The sequence below is a fragment of the Lagenorhynchus albirostris genome, chromosome 6 (assembly GCF_949774975.1).
Source record: "Lagenorhynchus albirostris chromosome 6, mLagAlb1.1, whole genome shotgun sequence".
Taxonomy (NCBI): domain Eukaryota; kingdom Metazoa; phylum Chordata; class Mammalia; order Artiodactyla; family Delphinidae; genus Lagenorhynchus; species Lagenorhynchus albirostris.
The window spans coordinates 32,505,107-32,528,663 of record NC_083100.1 but is presented as its reverse complement, the minus strand read 5'-3'; the positions used below and the strand labels follow the sequence as shown (position 1 = coordinate 32,528,663).

Sequence of the window (23,557 nt, the reverse complement as noted above, 5' to 3'; positions counted from 1 at the left end):
AGTGACAGCTTTACTTCTTCTTTTCCTATTTGGATTCCTTTTATTTCCTTTTCTTCTCTGGTTGCTGTGGCTAAAACTTCCAAAACTATGTTGAATAAGAGTGGTGAGAGTGGGCAACCTTGTCTTGTTCCTGATCTTAGTGGAAATGCTTTCACTGTTTCACCATTGAGGATGATGTTGGCTGTGGGTTTGTCATATATGGCCTTTATTATGTTGAGGAAAGTTCCATCTATGCCTACTTTCTGCAGGGTTTTTATCATAAATGGGTGTTGAATTTTGTCAAAAGCTTTCTCTGCATCTATTGAGATGATCATATGGTTTTTCTCCTTCAGTTTGTTAATATGATGTATCACGTAAATTGATTTGTGTATATTGAAGAATCCTTCCATTCCTGTAATACACCCCACTTGATAATGGTATATGATCGGTTTAATGTGCTGCTAGATTCGGTTTGCTAGTGTTTTGTTGAGGATTTTTACATCTGTGTTCATCAGTGATATTGGCCTGTAGTTTTCCTTCTTTGTGACATCCTTGTCTGGTTTTGGTATCAGGGTGATGGTGGCCCTGTAGAATGAATTTGGGAGTGTTCCTCCGTCTGCTATATTTTGGAAGAGTTTGAGAAGGATAGGTGTTAGCTCTTCTCTAAATGTTTGATAGAATTCGCCTGTGAAGCCATCTGGTCCTGGGCTTTTGTTCGTTGGAAGATTTTTAATCACAGTTTCAATTTCAGTGCTTGTGATTGGTCTGTTCATATTTTCTATTTCTTCCTGATTCAGTCTTGGCGCGTTGTGCATTTCCAAGAATTTGTCCATTTCTTCCAGGTTGTCCATTTTATTGGCATAGAGTTGCTTGTAGTAATCTCTCACGATCCTTTGTATTTCTGCAGTGTCAGTTGTTACTTCTCCTTTTTCATTTCTAATTCTACTGATTTGAGTCTTCTCCGTTTTTTTTTTGATGAGTCTGGCTAATGGTTTATCAATTTTGTTTATCTTCTCAAAGAATCAGCTTTTAGTTTTATTGATCTTTGCTATTTTTTCCTTCATTTCTTTTTCATTTATTTCTGATCTGATGTTTATGATTTCTTTCCTTCTGCTAACTTTGGGGTTTTTTTGTTGTTCTTTCTCTAGTTGCTTTAGGTGCAAAGTTAGGTTGTTTATTCGAGATGTTTCCTGTTTCTTAAGGTAGGATTATATTGCTATAAACGTCCCTCTTAGAACTGCTTTTGCTGCATCCCATAGATTTTGGGTCGTCGTGTCTCCATTGTCAGTTGTTTCTAGGTATTCTTTGATTTCCTCTTTGATTTCTTCAGTGATCACTTCATTGTTAAGTAGTGTATTGTTTAGCCTCCATGTGTTTGTATATTTTACAGATCTTTTCCTGTAATTGATATCTAGTCTCATAGCATTGTGGTCGGAAAAGATACTTGATACAATTTCAATTTTCTTAAATTTACCAAGGCTTGATTTGTGACCCAAGATATGATCTATCCTGGAGAATGTTCCATGAGCACTTGTGAAAAACATGTATTCTGTTGTTTTTGGATGGAATGTCCTATAAATATCAATTAAGTCCCTCTTGTTTAATGTATCATCTAAAGCTTGTGTTTCCTTATTTATTTTCATTTTATATGATCTGTCTATTGGTGAAAGTGGGTTGTTAAAGTCCCCTGCTATGAATGTGTTACTGTCGATTTCCCCTTTTATGGCTTTTAGTATTTGCCTTATGTATTGAGGTGCTCCTATGTTGGGTGCACAAATATTTACAATTGTTATATCTTCTTCTTGGATCGATCCCTTGATCATTATGTAGTGTCCTTCTTTGTCTCTTCTAATAGTCTTTATTTTAAAGTCTATTTTGTCTGATATGAGAATGCTACTCCAGCTTTCTTTTGGTTTCCATTTGCATGAAATATCTTTTTCCATCCCCTTACTTTCAGTCTGTATGTGTCTCTAGGTCTGAAGTGGGTCTGTTGAAGACAGCAAAGATATGGGTCTTGTTTTTGTATCCATTCAGCCAATCTGTGTCTTTTGGTGCGAGCATTTAGTCCATTTACATTTAAGGTAATTATCGACATGTATGTTCCTATTCCCATTTTCTTAGCTGTTTTGGGTTCATTATTGTAGGTGTTTTCCTTCTCTTGTGTTTCTTGCCTAGAGAAGTTCCTTTAGCAATTGTAAAGCTGGTTTGGTGGTGCTGAACTCTCTCAGCTTTTGCTTGTCTGTAAAGGTTTTAATTTCTCCATCAAATCTGAATGAGATCCTTGCTGGGTAGAGTAATCTTGGTTGCAGGTTTTTCTCCTTCATCACCTTAAATATGTCCTGCCAGTCCTTTCTGGCTTCAGAGTTTCTGCTGAAAGATCAGCTGTTAACCTTATGGGGATTCACTTGTGTGTTATTTGTTGTTTTTCCCTTGCTGCTTTCAATATGTTTTCTTTGTATTTACTTTTTGACAGTTTTGATTAATATGTGTCTTGGTGTATTTCTCCTTTGATTTATCCTGTATGGGACTCTCTGGGCTTCCTGGACATGATTAACAATTTCCTTTCCCATATTATGGAAGTTTTCAACTATAATCTCTTTAAATATTTTCTCAGTCCCTTTCTTTTTCTCTTCTTCTTCTGGAACCCCTATAATTCGAATGTTGGTGTGTTTAATGTTGTCCCAAAGGTCTCTGAGACTGTCCTCAGTTCTTTCCATTCCTTCTTCTTTATTCTGCTCTGCAGTATTTATTTCCACTATTTTATCTTTCAGATCACTTATCTGTTTTTCTGCCTCAGTTATTCTGCTATTGATCCCATCTAGAATATTTTTAGTTTCATTTATTGTGTTGTTCAACGTTGTTTGTTTCATCTTTAGTTCTTCTAGGTCCTTGTTAAATGTTTCTTGCATTTTGTCTATTCTATTTCCAAGATTTTGGATCATCTTTACTGTCATTATTCTGAATTCTTTTTCAGGTCGACTGCCTAATTCCTCTTCATTTGTTAGGTCTGGTGGGTTTTTATCTTGCTCCCTTATCTGCTGTGTATTTTTCTGTCATCTCATTTTGCTTATCTTACTGTGTTCGGGGTCTCCTTTTTGCAGGCTGCAGGTTCGTAGTTCCCGTTGTTTTTGGTGTCTGTCCGCAGTGGCTAAGGTTTGTTCAGTGCGTTGTATAGGCTTCCTGGTGGAGGGGAATAGTGCCTGTGTTGTGGTGGATGAGGCTGGATCTTGTCTTTCTGGTGGGCAGGTCCACGTCTGGTGGTGTGTTTTGGGGTGTCTGTGGACTTATGATTTTAGGCCGCCTCTCTGCTAATGGGTGGGGTTGTGTTCCTGTCTTGCTAGTTGTTTGGCATAGGATGTCCAGCACTGTAGCTTGCTGGTCGTTGAGTGAAGCTGGGTGCTGGTGTTGAGATGGAGATCTCTGGGAGATTCTCGCCCTTTGATATTATGTGGAGCTGGGAGGTCTCTTGTGGACCAGTGTCCTGAAGTTGGCTCTCCCACCTCAGAGGCACAGCACTGACTCCTGGCTGCAGCATCCACATGGCTCAGAGTAAAAGGGAAAGAAGATAAAGTACAATAAAATAAAGTAATTTAAAATATAATAGTTATTAAAATAAAAAAAATAATTATTAAGAGAAAAAAAGTTTTTTAAAAACAGACAGATAGAACCCTTGGACAAGTGGTGGAAGCAAAGCTATACAGACAAAATCTCACACAGAAGCATACACATACACACTCACAAAAAGAGGAAAAGGGGAAAAAATCATAAATCTTGCTCTCAAAGTCCACCTCCTCAGTTTGGGATGATTCCTTGTCTATTCCTGTATTCCACAGATGCAGGGTACATCAAGTTGATTGTGGAGCTTTAATCCGCTGTTTCTGAGGCTGCTGGGAGAGATTTCCCTTTCTCTTCTTTGTTTTCACAGCTCCCAGGGGCTCAGCTTTGGATTTGGACATGCCTCTGCGTGTAGGTTGCAGGAGGGCGTCTGTTCTTTGCTCAGACAGAACAGGGTTAAAGGAGCTGCTGATTCGGCAGCTCTGACTTACTCAGGCTGGGGGGAGGGAGGGGTACGGAGTACAGGGCGGGCCTGCGGCGGCAGAGGCCGGCGTGACATTGCACCAGCCTGAGGCGCGCCGTGCGTTCTCCCGGGGGAGTTGTCCCTGGATCCCGGGACCCTGGCAGTGGCGGGCTGTACAGGCTCCCCGGAAGGGTGGTGTGGATCATGTCCTGTGTTCGCACACAGGCTTCTTGGTGGCGGCAGCAGCATCCTTAGCGTCTCATGGCCGTCTCTTGGGCCAGCGCTTTTAGCCGCGGCTCGCACCCGTCTCTGGAGTTCTTTTAAGCAGTGCTCTTAATCAATCCCCTCTCCGCACGCAGCAGGAAACAAAGAGGGAAGAAAAAGTCTCTTGCCTCTTCGGGAGCTCCAGAATTTTCTCCGGCCTCCCTGCCGGCTAGTTGGGGTGCACTAACCCCCTGCAGGCTGTGTTCACACCGCCAATCCCAGTCCTCTCCTGGCGCTCCAACCGAAGCCGGAGCCTCCCTGGAGGGTGAGCAGACAAGCCTCTCAGGCTGGTGAGTGCCAGTCAGCACCGATCCTCTGTGCGGGGATCTCTGAGCTTTGCCCTCCGCACCCCTGTTGCTGTGCTCTCCTCCGCGGCTCCGAAGCTTTCCCCCTGAGCCACCCGCAGTCTCCGCCCGCGAAGGGGCTCCTAGTGTGTGGAAACCTTTCCTCCTTCTCTGCTCCCTCCCACTGGTGCAGGTCCCGTCCCTATCTTTTTGTCTCTGTTTATTCTTTTTTCTTTTGCCCTACCCAGGTACGTGGGGGGTGTCTTGCCTTTTGGGAGGTGTGAGGTCTTCTGCCAGAGTTCAGTAGGTGTTTTGTAGGAGTTGTTCCACGTGTAGATGTATTTCTGGTGTATATGTGGGGAGGAAGGTGATCTCCGTGTCTTACTCTTCCGCCATCTTCCCGGCCCTTTATGTGTTTTTCCTACATTTCCTATTGTGAAGGTTTTTCTTAAAAGAAAGGAAAAAGCAGTGAATTAGTAAATAAACGCTAGCACTCACTGCAGAATGAGGGTGCTGGAGAGCTGGTATAGCCTACAGGATTAATGGAAGGTGTCAGGGGTACAATCCTGGGAAAGTAATTTAAAAATACAAGTTAAGAGTCATAAATAGTGAAATTATCTAAAATAAGAAAATATTCATGAATTTTTTTTGTAATGCTATTTCTACAAGTAGAAAACCTAAAAAACTAAATATACAACAATATAGGAATTTTTAAGGAAATAATATCAACATGATAAATCTGTAAGAAATGTAGCAACATAAAAATATTCTTGGCCATTATAACATTGAGTAAAGATATTTTCAAAACTATTTAGCATTGGTTACAACTTTATAAAATCTACACAGAAAAATAGCAAGTTTAGTTTAAGATGGCCCCCAACGTGTGCTCCCCCTTTTTTCTTCTTCTTTTTTTTTTTTTTGCTGTACGCGGGCCTCTCACTGTTGTGGCCTCTCCCGTTGCGTAGCACAGGCTCTGGACGCGCCTGCTCAGCGGCCATGGCTCATGGGCCCAGCTACTCCGCGGCATGTGGGATCTTCCCGGACTGGGGCACGAACCTGCGTCCCCTGCATCGGCCGGCGGACTCTCAACCACTGCGCCACCAGGGAAGCCCCCCTTTTTTCTTTTGTATTATATTTTCTGTCAGTAATTTAATGATTGTTATCCTTTAATACGTTTATTCTGAGCTGCTGCAATTTTTGTTTTGGAAGTAAGCAGGGCAAATTAAAATACATAGGCTGCATTGGAATAATGGATTATTTTTCATGGATAATAGTATTGCTTCCCAAGATTCTCTTCCTTCATTCTTTCAACAAATATTTATTGAGGCCTGTATGTGCTAGGCACTATTCTATGTATGTATAGGAGACCAAAAATCCGTGTCCCCGAGCTTCCCTGGTGGTGCAGTGGTTGAGAGTCCGCCTGCTGATGCAGGGGACTCGGGTTTGTGCCCCAGTCCGGGAAGATCCCACATGTGGCGAAGCAGCTGGGCCCATGAGCCATGGCCGCTGAGCCTGCATGTCCGGAGCCTGTGCTCTGCAACAGGAGAGGCCACAACAGTGAGAGGCCCGTGTACCGCAAAAAAAAAAAAAAAAAAAAAAAAAAAATCCCTGTCCTCTTGGGGTTTACCATTCTGGTGATTCCTTCAGTTCCAGCGTAAGTCTAGAAAAGCCAATTTAATGGACACGTTTTCTGCTATCTGCTAGTCTACCATTCTGACTATCTTGATGGATGCATTTGGATTAATTACCCTTAATAAAAAATGTATTTTACAAATACTGGTTTTAATTTATATAAAAGGAAAATTAATAATTTATATTCTTTGATTCTAAATAAAAGTAGATTGTCTAGTATGATATGCTCCTTGAACTGTAACATGGGCATAGATCAAATTTGAGCTTTTATTGAAAATGATTATGTTTTGGTGTTTATATGAGTGGAAACTCATAGCTGGGTCACTTCTTCTTCTGTTTTAAGTAAGTAATTCTCAACCTGGTCTGTACATTAGAATCACTTTGGGAACTTAGAAGAAAACAAAAAATATTGAAGATCAGGCCCCACCCTAAATCAGTTTATTCAGAATATGGGATAGAGGTGCTTTGGTTGTCAGATCTTTTTTTTTTTTTTTTTTAATAAAAGCTCTCCAGATTATCCTCATGTACTTGTAGGATAGAGAATGTACAGCAGTAGTTCCCAAACTTTGCTACACATTGAATCTTTTAAACTTTTTTCAAGCTTGGCTTTCGCTCCTGAACGTTCAGATTTAATTGGTACAAGGTGTGGTTTATATTTTATGATTTGTTTTTTAAAAAAGCTTCCTAGGTGATTGTAATGTAAGCAAAGTTTGTGAACCATTGCAGTACAGTGTTAACAATTTCTCATTTTAATCACTAACGTGTTACTAGGCTCCTTCAATTCTATAAATAATGAAGATCTAGAATATCCTGGTATGTTTTTCGTCCTGGGGAGGTGTCAGTGAACAAAACAAACAAAAATTCCTCTCCTTGTGGCACCACATTCTAGTGACAAGAGGCAGATGAGAACCTGAATAAGTAAACTGAATAGTGTGTTAAAAGATGAAAGTTGCTATGGAGAAAATTAAATCAGGAAGGGGGATAGGAAGTGCTAGGGGTGGGGAGATTATTAGGAAAGGCCTCACGAAGATTAGGTGACTTGAGCAAACACTTGCAAGAGATAAGGAAACCAGTCCATGCAGATCATGTGTATATCCACAACAAGTAGTTGCAAAATCCTTGAGGTAGGATGCTTCCTGATATATTTGAGGTACATCAGGGAGCTGTATGCCTGGAGTGAAATGAGTCAGAAGAAAAACAGAAGGAAATGAGACCAGAAAGATTGGGGGGATGGAACAGATTTTGTCTGGCTTAGGTGTGACTAGGTTGCTACTATGAGATAGGAAGAAGCCACTGGAAGATTTTGAGCAGAATTATGAATCTGAGTTATATTTTTAAAGGATTACTCTGGCTGCTGTCATAAAGGGGCTCAGAGCAGAAGCAGGGAGACTAATTAGGGGGCTACTGCAATGAACCAGGCAAGAAAAATAATTTGGCTTGGACTAGGTGACGGGTAGCAGAAAATATAAAATTTTTTAAAAAAGAGTAAGAGAGATTAATTCTGTATTTTGAACAAAATAATTCTGTATTTTGATAATTCTGTATTTAGAGCCACCAACATTGACTGCCAGATTAGATACGGGGTATAAGAGAGAAGGAGACACCAGAGTTTTAGGCCTGAGTAATTGGAAAATGAAGTTAATAGGAAATAAGATGGGACAGACTGTAGAAAGATCCAGTTTTGAGGCGAAAGATCACGACTTCAGTTTTGGATATGTTTATGTTTAGTATGCTTCAGACGTCGAAGTGGAGATGTTGAGTTGATTGTCAGTTATATGAAACTGAAGTTCAGGGGAAAGAGATCCTAAATGGAAATATAAATTTGGAAGTGTTCAGTACATAGATTGTACTTAAAGCTTTGAGAATGGTGATCACCAAGGTAATGAATATAAATAGAAAAAGAGGAGAGGTCCAAGAAAAGAGATCCCTGACCTTGGGCATTCCGTCATTAAGAAATTTGAGAGGTGAGAAGGAATCGACAAAGGATACTGAGAATGAGCTGGCAGTAAAGTGGGAGGAAAGTGTGGAGTCCAGGAGAGTGGAATCCTAGGAGCCAAATGAAAAAGTTCTTCCTACAGAGTAAGTGACCAGCATCAGATGCTATGATAGGTCAAGTAAGAATGGGGCCTGAGAAATCTGTGGATAATTTTCTTGATAGTTGGATTAATCTGCCAAATGTCAGAAGTTTACTTTTCTGATTATTTCACATCTGTTTCAGTCTCTAAATGAGTGCTGATTTGGGAGAACAATGGAGTTAAGAGGACAGAATTTAGAAGGAAGGTGAATAATACCAGGGGAGGGATATATGTGTAAAAGGCCTTTAAGGGGCTAGCATTGTTCTGTTTCTCGACCTGGGTGTTTGATTTACAGTTGTTTGTTAAATTGTGCGTGTATGTTTTATTCACTTTTTGGTGTATGTGTTAAATTTAGCAAAAAGAAGAAAAGTAAGTGGATGAGTTTAAACATAAATAAGCTTTTAAAGCATTATTGGTTACTACTTTTAACTTTGAAAGTTTTATTCTGCGCATAGGAACATTGTAGAGATACAGAAAAATGTTCAATCCAAAGATTCTAAAATCTTTTCTTGTTTTTCTTCTCTAAGCCCTTATGCAACTGGAATCTATTTTAAAGAAAATCATAAAAGAACGAAAAGGAAGGAACTTCAGTGAACATATTTTCATTGACTCCTTAGTACAGGGGGACCTTAATGACCAACAGGTGATGTAATTGTTAAATGTTTATCAAACAAAAGATAATCAGACATGTATAGAGTGTGCTTTTTATCCACTTTAATTAACCCAGACTTCCTCCTAGAATTCAATGGCTTTTTTCTTTTTTTTTTTTGTGGTACGTGGGCCTCTCACTGTTGTGGCCTCTCCCGTTGTGGAGCACAGGCTCCGGACGCGCAGGCTTAGCGGCCATGGCTCATGGGCCCAGCCGCTCCGTGGCATGTGGGATCTTCCCGGACCGGGGCACGAACCCGTGTCCCCTGCATCGGCAGGCAGACTCTCAACCACTGCGCCACCAGGGAAGCCCCTTTTTTCTTTTTTATTGTACATCATCCAGAAATAGTATTTAGTATTTAGTCTCCTGTTATTTAGTTCTTTGAAGCAACTGTATAGTATTTAATATTTGAGTAAGCAAATATCGAACCAAAGTTCTCTGACTGTAAAAGAGGAGGACTTGGATAAGCCTGTACTGACTAAGCTGCTCTGCCTACATTACCAGGTGTGGCAGCTTGGCTTGTTCCCAGTGTGTCTGTCACCCCAGCACACCACTGGGATATTGTGTGTTTGTGGTGTTGTCAGGCAAAGGACAGGAGTGGAGCTGTTACTGCCACACCTACCTGTTCAATGTAGGAATCTTCTGCCCTACTCTATGCATGCAAGTGCTCATAGACAAAAGCGGTTTTCTGGGTGTGTGTGGGTGCAGAAATTATATCAGGATCCAGGACAGTGGCAGGCTCTTCACTGTTCCTGAGTCTTCGTTCTGCTCTAGGCCAAGCTAGAACAATAGCACTGAACCAGTTTGTTTGATGTATCATGAGCCAGTAATATTACCGGGTAAGTGTTCACTGTATCAAAAATGCAGTGCAGTGTTTCGGTTGGTTTTTTTATTATATAGATTTTCTTTAAGTGAAAACCTCATAAAGAAATAACATGTTTTCCCTTTCCTTAACTCCCATTTTGTATTCTAGGTGATTTTACTAGGGCCGAATATAGGCCACCTTACATTTCACACTTTCTAAACTTAGTTTTGTTTCCTAGATCCTAGAAGACAGTATGATATTTTCTTTGGCCAGTTGCATAATAACTGCAAAATGTAAGTATAAATTGATTTCTGTTTGAGATAGGTTATAAAATATACAAGGATAAAGCTATTCTAAAATAAAGGAAACACTGTTTGCAAGACCTCTTTATAATTTCCCTTCGTTCTTCTTTTTTTATTCTTGTTTGAAAGGCTTGATTCACACAGGCACCTTTTTTTTTTTTTTTTAAACCCCAGATGCTCTGTGCCACCTCTGAACATTGCCATAAATTTCTTGACACAGTTTATGGATTGTGAATTCTAGTTAGTGCCTTTAAAATGAACTGCTATTGACACCTTTCCAGCCAGAGCTGTGAGCCTTTCAATTTCCTGCTGTGGCTTTTCACTTTGTCTTCAATCTAGTCTGCTATTATTAAGACCTGCCAGCAGAGGATATAGGCCACAGAAATCATGATTTAAAAAGAACTCTTCTCTTGGTGGAATTGAAGGTGATTATTATTTAAAATTCTAAAATGGGTGATATATTTCTAGTTTCCTTACTGGTTTTTAGTTTATGAGACTACCATTTGTTTATACAGTATTTGTAAAAATTTGTATATCCATAAAAATATACTGACATAAAATGCTAAAGGAGGTATTAAAACATCAGTTTAAAATCTAGAGAATTTATGTTAACTTGAAGGATTTCACTCACAACTCTTTCTGTTTAAGAAAATTTTAAAAAGGATGAGTATAAATGTAAACTTCCTGTATTTCTTCTTTGTAAAATTTTTGATATCTAGACATGTCCAGATATTATAGATTAAATGGAATTTAGGTAAGCATGTGTCAAAAATAATGTATCAAACCTTTTAAATACTTGTTTAAAAATTCATTACATTAAAATATATCTTTGCTGAAGACCTTCAAAAAATCTGAATCATTTATACTCTGAATACCATAAAAAGTGACCATTTCCAAGGTTGATTTAATATTTTAACCTTTTTTGCAGTTTTTAGGGGGAATTTTCAGAGTATTGCTATTTCTTTGCATGTGGGTTGGTTATTTTTTAAGGCACCTCTGAAATTTTGAGAGTCAAGATCGGCAGGAAACCTTAATTAAAGTCCCTCCTCTGCGACTTAGCAAGTCTTAGCCTAGAGCAAGATACTGAACTCTGCATTTCTTTCCTTTTCTAAAGTAAGGGTGACCTCCAAGGTATCTTTCAACTATAAAATGGTGTCTTGATTCAATAGTATAATTAAAGAACATTAAGTGGCTTAAAATCCCATTTTAAAGCTGTCCCCTCTGTCATACTCTTTAATAGAGTTGTACAAAAGAACCAATGTTTGAGGTTATTAAGTGTATACAGTTAAATTAATTTTAAGTGATAATCTAGTCAATCAGTGTATATGAGTGCCTACTGTATGCAAATACTTGTGCTAAATCTTTCAATATTATATATTACTACATATTGTTGTAAAATTGCATACATGTACATATTGTACACTGTCCACGTAAGTTTTCATATCACTTGTGAAATAGAAATTCTGCAGTTCACTCAAAAGCCATAATAAAGAAACATATGTAGGAAAAAGTTAAGGTCTGCTACTCCTATGTGTTTTATGAACTCTGGGTGTGAGTAAATTATCAAAACAATTGAGCATGAGGTAGCTGTTGATTTTATTGATAATATTTAGTGCAGAAAGTGAATTACGTATTTTCCAGGCATTGGAATTGGATGATAAGTGACTTAGGCGAACATTTAAAAAAATTAACTTTGAGATAAATTTAAGCCAGCCCTTTAGCTCAGGAAAGAGATAATTAATAAGCAGAAGTAGAAATTATTAAATGCATTTTAAGAAGTACTTGACATAGAAAAAGTAGAGCTGTACATAGAGGCATATCAAGCATAGTCTAGGGAAAGAGATATTATGTGTCTTGATGGTTCCATTTGAACAGTTGTAATCCCAGTGGATTCCTAAAGGGAATATAACTACTGTTTCCTCTGTTTTATGTTCATCATGTAATTAATTTTCTTACCTTTTGATTTCCCCAGTGATTACAATCCATAGCCATTTTAAGCAAAAGTAAGCCATAAGCTAGTGATCTTCCAGTGTTGATGTTCATCAAAGTAATTGTGGTATTTGTTAGAAATGTAGAACCCTGGACCACACCCTAAACCTACTGAGTCAGGATCTGTGGATGGTGGGGTTGTGCCATCAGCAACCTCCCAGAAGAGTTTTGAGAACCACTGTCCTAAGCAATAATCAGTCTCAGTTCTTGAACCAGTGTATCTACCTTTACAAGTAAAAATTTAGAGTAATGATTTGTAGGTAAATCTCCTGCTACTTTGATTTGTATAAATCATTTAATTAAAGCTCCTGAGGAAATTGATAAATCAATTTTTTTTTTTTTTGCGGTACACGGGCCTCTCACTGTCGTGACCTCTCCCGTCGCGGAGCACAGGCTCCAGACGCGCAGGCCCATCGGCCATGGCTCATGGGCCCAGCCGCTCTGCGGCATGTGGGATCTTCCCGAACCGGGGCACGAACCCGTGTCCCCTGCGTCTGCAGGCGGACTCCTAACCACTGCGCCAGCAGGGAAGCCCAGATAAATCAATTTTTTGATTTTACAAGGTCGATTGAACCAAACAGTTCATCACAGTTACCAACATTTAACACTTTCCCCAGATGTGAAGTTTATTTATTATCATTACTATTTTATCTAAGGTAAAATGTATTAAGTGCCTTTGATTACTTGCCAGTTTTAAGAAAGAAATCTAGATTTCACTATCTCTTTTTGGGAATATTCTGTAAATATTCATGTTCTGTTCAATGAAGTACAAATCTTGTGAACAGTCTTGTTTTATCTTTTGGTAGCATTTATGTATCTTTTGTATCAGAAAAAAGGAAAATACCAAAAAATTATAAATTTGTTTTTTATTCTGCACCCAAACTATGAATTAGCTGCTTTCATTGTTATTAATATAAATTTTCGCTTAGTGTGTACCTGGGCAGTCTGTTTTTTAACCACCTATGAAGAAGTTCAGAAAAAACTATATGAAGAGATAGACCAAGTTTTTGGGAAGGGACCTGTAACTCCAGAGAACATTGAGGAGCTCAGGTAAGAACACAATAAGAGGAACGAGGAGATCATTAAAGGGTAAATTTGAGTTGGTTTATCTAATTTAAAGCTCATGCTAATATCTAGGAAAGCTATATATTTTTACAGGACTTAAAGTATTTACATACAGATTTTAATGGATAACTTAACTTGCTTTTTAAAATCTTAAGGTACTTTTGGGAAACCTTTACATGAGCCTGTATAAAATAGTATCAGTGGGCTTCCCTGGTGGCACAGTGGTTGAGAGTCCTCCTGCCAATGCAGGGGACACGGGTTCGTGCCCCCGTCCAGGAGGATCCCACATGCCGTGGAGCGGCTGGGCCCGTGAGCCATGGCCGCTGAGCCTGTGCGTCCGGAGCCTGTGCTCCGCAGCAGGAGAGGCCACAACAGTGAGAGGCCCGCATACCGCAAAAAAAAAAAAAAAAAAAAATAGTATCAGTGATATTTAATAAGTGGAACATCCACACCTTGTTGGTACAAATGCAGGATGGTCCAGTTCTGTTAGAAAACAATGTGGCAGGATCTTATGAAGTTAAACATACCATATGACTCAGCAGTTCTCTTAGGCATTTACCCGAGAGAAATGAAAACATATGTCACACAGAGACCTGTATGCAAACATTTATAGTAATACTATTTATGACAGCAAAAACTGGAAGTAGTCCAAATGTTCATCAACTGGTAAATAGATAAATTGTGTTATATCTGTACAAGGAAATGTTACCAAGTAACGAAAAGTAACACAATATCAATACACACAACAACACGGATAAATCTCTTTATGCTAAGTAAAAAAAAAAAAAATCAAACACAAAAACTGCCTACAATACGTTTCATTTAGGTGAAATTCTAGAAAAAGCAAAACTATTGTGATAGAAAGTAGATCAGTGGTTGTCTGGGGCCAGAAATGGGGAGGGGATCAATTACAAAGGATCATGAGGAAAGTTTTTTAGGGTGAGGGAAATGCTCTGTATCTTTCTTGTGGTTATGTTCACACAATTATATACAATTACTAAAATTCATCAAACTGTACAGGTAAAATAGATACTTTTTTTTTTTTGCGGTACGCGGGCCTCTCACTGTTGTGGCCTCTCCCGTTGCGGAGCACAGGCTCCGGACGCGCAGGCTCAGCGGCCATGGCTCATGGGCCTAGCCGCTCCGCGGCGTGTGGGATCTTCCCGGACTGGGACACGAACCCGTGTCCCCTGCATCGGCAAGCGGACTCTCAACCACTGTGCCACCAGGGAAGCCCCTAGATACTTTTTTTTATATGTAAGTGATACCTTAATTAAAAAGATTTTTAAAAATAACAGCTGTGACTTTTTAGGGGGTTGGAAGTCTGAGACTGGGTAGCAAGCACCCTTACCTTGGGTCATCTTTCAACTATAGAAAAGAAGATAGGGATACAGCCATTGGAAAGAACTCGAAGCTATGGGTTTCACAGGGAGACTTTTGTTACCAATTCTTTAAAATGTAGGAAGCTTTATTACAATTTTAAAAGTAATACATACTTGTTTTTTTTAATTTATTTTTTAAATTTTTTAACATTTATTGGAGTATAATTGCTTTACAATGGTGTGTTAGTTTCTGCTTTATAACAGAGTGAGTCAGCTATACATATATCCCCATATCTCTTCCCTCTTACATCTCCCTCCCTCCCACATACTTGTTTTTTGAAGTTTTTATAATACAGAAGTGTATGAAGTGGAAGGTGAATGTCCTTTGTAAAAGAGATAATAATTGTTAACTATCTGTATTGTTTTTCCAGACTTTTTCTATGCATATATACATATGTATTTAACACAAAAATTAAAACCATTTAAAAATACAAAACATGTAACTCTTCTGTAAATTCCATTTTTTCTCTAAATGTGCTGTGGACAGCGTTCCTATACGTAGTAACTCCACATCCAATCAGTGACTAAGTTCTGTTGATTTTGCTTTCCAAATAACATTTAGTTGGAAGTTTAGTTTTAGTTCTTTCCATTGACCCCACTGCCTAGAGCACCATCAACTTGTTTGGGATATTTCAACAGCCTTGGATTTGCTTCCCTCCTATGCATTCTCCAGATCGCTGTTGGAGCCTGTGACTGTACACTGTAATCGCTCCAACAACTTTAAAAATACACATAACCTGTGACCAATCCCAAACCAACAATCTCTTGGCATCAGAAATTTTCAGAAGCTTCTCAGGTGATTCTAATGTGTAGCCAAAGTTGAGACTCACTGTGCTAGTCATCTTTCTATATCTGGGGAGTCATATCTGATCAGACTCCCCGGCTTAACATCCTTCAGTGACTTCTGGTTGCCCTTAAGATAAAATTTAAACTCACCAGCTTAGCTTATAAGGCATTTCAGGAGCTAGGCCTTGCATTCCTCTCCCACCTTATCTCATTACTTGTGTCTCTTCATACCCTTGGATTCAGCTGTATTGAAATTCTTTTGTTTCTTCAAATGTAAAGCACTCTTTTATCTTCTGGCTTTTGTGGAGATTCTCTCTTCCTCCCTCCTCTAGCTAACTCCAGTTTTTTCTGCAGGTCTCAGCCTAAGTGTTTATTTCTCTGCAAAGTCTTCTCTAGTTAGGTGCTCTTGCCATATGTCCCCTAACACCCTGAACTTCCTTTATCATAACAGTTACTGTGCCCTTTTTTTTTTTTTTTTTTACTACTTTTACTTTATGGCCACAGAGGAAGTAGAAGTTAAAGAGAGGCTGGAGAGAACTATTATAAAATTCCAATTAATATCATCAGATAATTTGTGAGCTGTTGTATTCACTGAAACCAGAACAGAACAATCAGAGAAATTTCTGGAATGGAGCAGCTCCACTAGTAATTTCAAAGCCTTCCTGACTATAGCACCCTAAATAAGAAGCCGTGTTTCTAGGAATACACTCAACTGGTTGTGCAGAAGAGCCATGTTAAACTAAACTGAGGAGATCTGACATTGACTTCTTTGCCATCCATCATTTTTAATCAACTTTACTGAAGTATAATTTACATATGATAAACTACATTTATTTTATACTCTGCCTTTTTTTCTTTGTATTTACGTTTTTAATATACTGTGGCTTTTTAATGTTCATTCTTGATGTCCCTTCCTCCGTCCCTTCCCCTGCCAAGTAGACTTTGAAATTCTTTGAGGGTATCTGTCTTGTTCACTGTTGTAGCTCAATATCTAATGCAGTGCTTCTAATGTAGTAGGTACCCAAAAAATATTTGTTCAAAGAGGAAAGGATGTTTCCTCTTGTTTTTGTTGCTTTTAGAAATTACAAAAATCAGCATTCCTATGCTTACATCTTTGCTGATATTTCTGATTGTTTTTATTAATAAGGTTCAACTGGCATTTACTGTGGATCCAACTCGTTATTTTTAATGGATGCATAGTACTGCATTGTATGAGATTATTATTTAAGAGTATATGCAATAGTGTAGTGTTTACGATTAGGGGCTATGGAGTAACAGACTTGGGTTTGAATCCTACCAATACCACTTACCTGCAGTACACTTTTAAACAATTGCCTCATTTTTAAAATCTGTAAAATTAAAAACTAATAGCATCCATGAGTTTCTTATAAGGATTAAATGAGATACTGCATAGAAAGTATTTAACAGAACTGGCTCATAGCAAGATTTCAATACATTTTAACTTTTATTCTCATTGGGAGGCACACTTCATATTTTCATATATATTGCCAAGTTATCCTTCAGAAAGGTTGTACCAATTTATACTTCCACCAACTGAATATGAATGTCCTTTTCTTTATTTTTTGTTAGTGTTTGTCTGTGACAGTACTCTTGTTCATCTTTGCTAATCTGGCAGGTAAAAAAATTCGCTTTGATTGGCAATCTTTCCATTGTTAATGAGGTTGAGTATCATTTCTTAGGTTTCCAGGCCATTTGCATTTTTCTTTGTTTTTGTGGTTTGCTTTTTATATTTTCTGTCCATATTTCTATTGGGGTATTTGATCATTTTAATTATGAATTTTTAAAGAGCTTTGATGCATTAAGGATATATTTACTGTAAATATTTTTACTACTTAGCTTTTAATTTTACTTATGATGATTGCAAGTATGAAAAAAAAAACTTCCATAGTCATATCATTCAATATTTGTGTTTTTCTTTATGGTATCCTTCATTGTTTCAGTATTTTTATAATTTTTAAATAGAAAAGTCTTTCATTAAAATTTTTATTAAATCCTTTATTAAAAATAAAAGACGTTGGGGGCTTCCCTGGTGGCGCAGTGGTTGAGAGTCCGCCTGCCGATGCAGGGGACACGGGTTTGTGCCCCGGTCCGGGAAGATCCCACATACAGCGGAGCAGCTAGGCCCGTGAGCCATGGCCGCTGAGCCTGCGCTCTGCAACGGGAGAGGCCACAACAGTGAGAGGCCCGCGTACCGCAAAGAAAAAAAAAAAAAAGGCATTTCTACTCAAAAATTTTAAAAATATTGTTTCGAGTTTTCTTCTGGTACTTTTAAAGTTGTTTTTATTTGTTTAAATCCTTACTCAACCTGGACTTTATATACCTCTAATATATAATGTATTTTAAGCAAATAAGAATTATGATACGACTATTTCAAATTAGGAAGGTTATGAAAATTGTTGAATGACACTTTAAAATGTATATACATTTCAAACTGCCTCTCCCAAAATAAAGATCTTCAAAAAAAAATTTTTTTAAACAGGTATTGTCGGCAAGTACTTTGTGAAACTGTTCGGACTGCCAGACTGACCCCAGTTTCTGCCCGGCTTCAAGATATTGAAGGAAAGATTGACAAATTTATCATTCCTAGGGAGGTAGGAAACATTTGGTATACTTAACCCATTCAGTTATTCTTTTCAACTCTGTTAATGTGTGTTTTTAAATTTTATTGTTTAAAGTGTCCAATAAATGTTGCCTATTGTTAAATCAAAAACAAGTGTTTTAAATGACAAAATAATATGTGCTTGTTTTAAAGTTCAAACAATATAAAAGAAAGGCTCATTTCTCCACACGTACTACTGTGAATAGTTTAGTGTTTATTTTGTAGGTCTTTTTCTGTATATATGTATTACTCTGTGTGTGTATATACATGTATACGTATGTATTTTAAAAACCAAATTCATACGTGAAAGAGTACTCTATGTATTCTTTAATTTTCTTTTATTGAGTGTACCATGGCAGTCGATACAACTGGCACTTACTATGGATCCAACTCATTATTTTTAATGGACGCATAGTATTGCATTGTATGAATGTACTGTAATTTATTTAAGCAGTCCCCATTGATGGAAATTTAGATTGACGTTAATTTTTTTCATTTTTACAAATTGTATACTTGTACTGGTATTGCGAGAGCCTTAGAAAAGGAGTTTGGGGGCCAAACAGCACATGTGTGTAAAATTTAAATTGCCCTCTACAAGGCAGTTTATACTTTGAGCAACAGTGTATGAGAATGTTTTTCCTTTCCATATTCTTACCACATCTGGATTTATGAATCTTATATGAAAAATTGTCTCTTAATTTGCTTTCCCCTGATCATTGGAGAGATTGAACAGCTTTCCATATATATATTAACAGTTTGTATTTCCTTTAACTTCTTTCTAGTGAGTTTATATGTCTTTTTGTATATTATACATATTAATTCTGTCACTTATATGGCAAATTTTTTTTCCTGTCTGTTATTTATCTTCTACTTGTTTTATGGTGTGTTTTTTGTTTTATTTTTACTGGATATGGGTTTTAAATTTTCATGTAGTGAAGTTTGTTATTCCTTTATGGCTTCGATATTTTGTGACATGCTCATCCTTCCCACTGTGAGATCACCAAAATAATGGCCTGTGTTTTCTTCTATTATTTTATTTTTTATTTTTTATTCACTATCTATATTAAAAGAGCATTTAGATAAGTTGGCTTTCTGGGCATCATTTTGTCTCTGTTAGACCTTGAATAACTAGAGTAATTTTTTTTTGCAGACCCTTGTCCTTTATGCCCTTGGAGTGGTGCTTCAGGATCCCAGTACTTGGCCATCACCATACAAGTATGAAATTTCTGTCATTGTCTTTGCAATTATTGATTTTTATGTGTTTGCATGTTTTGTGTTCCTTTTTAAGTTTTGAGGAGAAAATTCAATATGTAACAGGCATACAACAAAAGAAAGCCACTGCCTTCCCTGTGTATCTTCTGCTCACTGCTTTTTCTTTCATGAATCTACTGTCTGCTACCCTTTGTCTCTCCTATTACCACTTCTATCCTAAGATCTATTTAATTACTTAATCTCTACAATTATTCTTTAATTTCAGTGGTATTTTGGAGTTATTTTACTGATAAGTGGGTATTTTTAAATTAATTACTTAATTTTATTTTTGGCTGTGTTGGGTCTTTGTTGCTGCACACGCGCTTTCTCTAGTTGTGGCGAGTGGGTCTACTCTTTGTTCTGGTGCGCGGGCTTCTCATTACAGTGGTTTCTCTTGTTGTAGAGCATGGGCTCTAGGCATGTGGGCTTCAGTAGTTGTGACACACGAGCTCAGTAGTTGTGCCTTGTGGGTTCTAGAGCGCAGGCTCAGTAGTTGTGGTGCACAGGCTTAGTTGCTCTGCAGCATGTGGGATCTTCCCGTACCAGGTCTCGAACCCATGTCCCCTGCAATGGCAGGCAGATTCTCAACCACTGCACCACCAGGGAAGCCCTGGTAAGTGGGTATTGGTTGTGCAGTTTCTTTATTTTCCTTCTTTTCGTCTCAATTATTAAGCTCTTTAGTCGAATGCAGAAAATAGGTGTTGTGTGTATATTGTTATGTGTGAGAACAGCAAGGGAGGGAAAAGGTGAAGAATAAAGTTGATATTGTTTGCCTCTTAGGTAGGCATCTGGTAAATCCACCTTAAAGAAATGGGTTAAGATTTACTGCCCTGAAGAAGGTTATTCATTGAGTTGATTGGGACTAAGAGCTGTGTGAAATGCAGGGGACAGAGTTGATGGCATGGTTGAAGTAGTAGAAAAACCTACTTCTGGAATATAAGGATGGGACATTTTCAGTGTTCCTATCATTTTAGTTTTTAATATTACAATGACATTAAAGGAGAATCTATTAATAAATGAAATAACAGTCCTTCAAAATCTTCTGTAAAAATTAAGTAAATTTTATATTCCAAGGGGCTTTTGTAGCAAAGTTAAAGATATACATTGGTTAAAAAAAAGTATGCTTATAATTAAAAAAATTAAAATTTCAAATTTTAAAACCTTAAAAAAATTTCATGTGGAAAAATGCCAAGTTTTTGATAAACTTTAGGTGTAATGCGAAAAGCATAAGAACTTTGCTGGAACTTTTGACACTATTCCTATCCTCAGAGCACTCAGAGAATCTAGATTACAGATTGAAAATACTGAAAGGAATATCTGCTAAAGTGTGGAAATCATTTTTACGAATCAAATGCAGTCAAATTTAAGAAATATTATTAATAATGTTGTATACCAAGGAAAAGCTTTCTTAGGTTGTGCAGCTCATCACCCATCCCTTGTGAAAAGTCCATAGATTCATTTGTGTCAGCACCTTGAGAGGATCCTTGAGAGACTAATTCACAGTAGCAAAAATGTTCGTAGACTGAGATAGACCCTGTAGAGGTAATTGATTAATTATAGTTTAAATGTGTCACACAGAGGAAGATGAAGAGGTTGACTTTTTTCACTATATTTAATGCTCTTGAGGTCAACAGAGGATGTTGCATATCTTTTTATGGCTGAGTAGTATTCTGTCTTATGGATGTGCAGGGTTTGTTCAACTTTACCCCACTGAAGGACATTTGGTTTGTTTGCAGTATTTGTTTGCTTTTAGGAGTAAAGCTGTTACAAACATCTGTGTACAAGTTTTGTGTGAACATAGGGTTTCATTTTTTAGGATAAATGCCCAAGAGTACGATTGCTGGGTTATGTGGTTAGTGCATATTTAATTTTGCAAGAAACTGCCAGGCTATTTTTCTCAGATTCTTAGCAGCAGTGTTTTGAGAGATTCAGCTTCTCTGCAGCCTCAATAGCATTAACTATTGTCACTATTTTTTATTCTAATTGTTCTAATAGGTATGTGGTGATATTTCATTGTGGTTTTTATAAGTTTTTTTTGAGTGAGTAGCTGACATTACCTTATTCTCCCTATAGAAAAATGTCTAGATATGATTTATTTACAGAAATAAATGCATGGAAATACATTATTATTGTATTGGCAGTATCTCAGAGGAAGAAACCCTGGGTCAAATTCTATGACTTAAATGGATCATAATGTAAATATTACTCTATACCAAATAATGAAATATTATCAACTTTAAAAAAACAGACTGAAATAGAATTCTCAACTGAAAAGAATGAAGACATGACTTCCCTGGTGGCACAGTGGTTAAGAATCCGCCTGCCAATGCACGGGACATGGGTTCGATCCCTGGTCCAGGAAGATCCCATTTGCCATGGAGCAACTAAGCCTGTGTGCCACAACTACTGAGCCTGTGCTCTAGAGCCCGCGAGCCACAACTAGTGAAGCCACGTGCTGCAACTACTGAAGCCTGCGTGCCTAGAGCCCATGCTCCGCAACAAGAGAAGGCACTGCAATGAGAAGCCTGCGCACTGCAACGGAGAGTAGCTGCCACTCGCTGCAAGTAGAGAAAGCCCGCATGCAGCAAGGAAGACCCAATGCAGCCAAAAATAAAAAAAAATAAAAAAAAAAAAGAATGAAGACAAACATTCAAAACCTCAGTATGGACTGGGACCAAGATAGTGACATAGCAGGCTTCTGAATTTCCTTCCTCACACAGATGCATTGAATGTACAGCTACACATGGAGCAATTCCCTCTGAGAAAAATCCAGGAGCTAGCTGAGTGACTCCTACACATTGAGCAAATGAGAAAATACCCACATTGAAACAGGTAGAAAAGAATGAGACACATTCTTGCCATAAACCCCACCCCCAGCCCAGTGCCATACAGTCAGGAGGGAACCCCCAAGTCCCAGCTTCTCCCTGCGGATTGAAGGCTTTGGACCACATATTTAGTGCCCTGGCTTTAAAGAATCCCACCTGAGGAGTGGGCTCCTAAAACATCTACCTCCGAAAGCCATCTGGGGTTGCATTCATGAGTCCCACAGGACTGTAGCAAACAAAGAAGCAGTTCTTAATGGGAGCATAGCGTGAGCACAAGCATTCATCATGGCTGTCCCCATAGGGTTCAGCATAGAGGGAACAGGAAAAAATGCCTGTCTCCCAGTCTTTCTCTGAAGGAGGTTGACTACATACTTTACAAGCTGCTGCCTGAAGGTCTAGCTTCTAATTGGCATGCGTCTGGGTATACTGGCTGTGATCCTCCCCGGACCCTGGGGGAGTCAGTGGACACACCTCCAACCTTCTCCTTCTGGTTCACTCCAACAATAAAACCAGGTCGCCAGCATCTCCCTTTGCACAGACATCTAGTGTCCCAACTTTTATGGCTGCCATGCGAGGGAGGGATATGCCCTAAATCTCATAGCTCTGATAGCTAGTACATCTTGCATTCATAAGTCCTGCGGGACTATAGCAAACAAAGAAGCATATGTTAATGGGCATGGAGGTATTTGTGGTTAGCACCCACCTTTCAGTGCAGAGGGAGCAGGCAAAAATGCCCATCTCCCAGTCTTTCTCTGGAAGGAGTTTGACTACATACCTCACAAGCTGTTGACTGAGGGTCTGGCTTCTAATTACCACCATCTAGGTGTTGACTGTGATCTTCTGGACCCCAGAAGAGCTGATGGGTACTTTCCTCACCTTCTCCCCCCAACTTTACGCCAACAATAAATCCAGCTTGCAAGTATCTGCCAGGAAGGAGCTTGTCCACACATCTAGCAGTCCAGCTTTTATATCTGCCACCTAAGGGACAGGCCCCCATCACCCAGCTGTGATAGCTTATGGGACTTGCATTTACAAGTTCCACAAGATTATAGTAAAGAAACAAACAGTTTTTAAATGGGTGCAGGAACACCCCCTGTGGCTATACACCTAGGCTCAGCACAGAGGGAGCAGATAAAAACATACATCTCCCAGTTTCTCCTTGGAAGCAGTTTGACTACATACATCCTTACCTGTTGCCTGGCAGTCCCTCTTCTTATCAGCCTGTGTATAGGTGCTGACTGTGATCCTCTCCTTTTGACAGGTCATGACATACCCTCAACTACTGGGAGCAACTGTGAACAAAGACAGCAGGTTAGACAATCACAGATGTTTAAGAGGCAACCAGGAAGTCAGGCTAGGCTAATTAATGAGCTTCATCTCCTACACAAGACTGTGACAGCAGTCTATTTTACTAGATAAAATAGTCTGCTGTAAAGTGATGACACTGGAGAAAGACTGGAACAGCCATTGCTGGCTTTCCGTGAAAAGCCATATGCCAAGGAATGTGGGCAAACATAGGAAGCTGGAACACACAAGGAAATGATTTCTACTCTAGAACCTCCAGAAAGAAGTGCAGCCCTGCTGACACCTTCATATTAGCCCGAGTGAAGAAGGAGCCCCCCAGGAAGGAA

General features: G+C 38.6%; 1 protein-coding gene across 4 annotated transcripts in view; it reads left to right on the top strand.

The window, feature by feature from the left end:
• Positions 1-23,557, top strand: part of LOC132522154 (cytochrome P450 20A1) — a 69,938-nt gene that overhangs the window by 37,529 nt on the left and 8,852 nt on the right. For 3 of the 4 annotated variants that reach the window (XM_060152290.1, XM_060152293.1, XM_060152292.1), the window contains 5 exons: positions 8,780-8,895; positions 9,945-9,999; positions 12,927-13,047; positions 17,731-17,842; positions 19,001-19,065. In XM_060152290.1, coding sequence (XP_060008273.1) covers positions 8,780-8,895; positions 9,945-9,999; positions 12,927-13,047; positions 17,731-17,842; positions 19,001-19,065 — 469 coding nt within the window. Of the gene's footprint in view, positions 1-8,779; positions 8,896-9,944; positions 10,000-12,926; positions 13,048-17,730; positions 17,843-19,000; positions 19,066-21,349; positions 21,626-23,557 lie in introns of those variants that run through there. The other variant, XM_060152291.1, reaches the window with a different exon arrangement.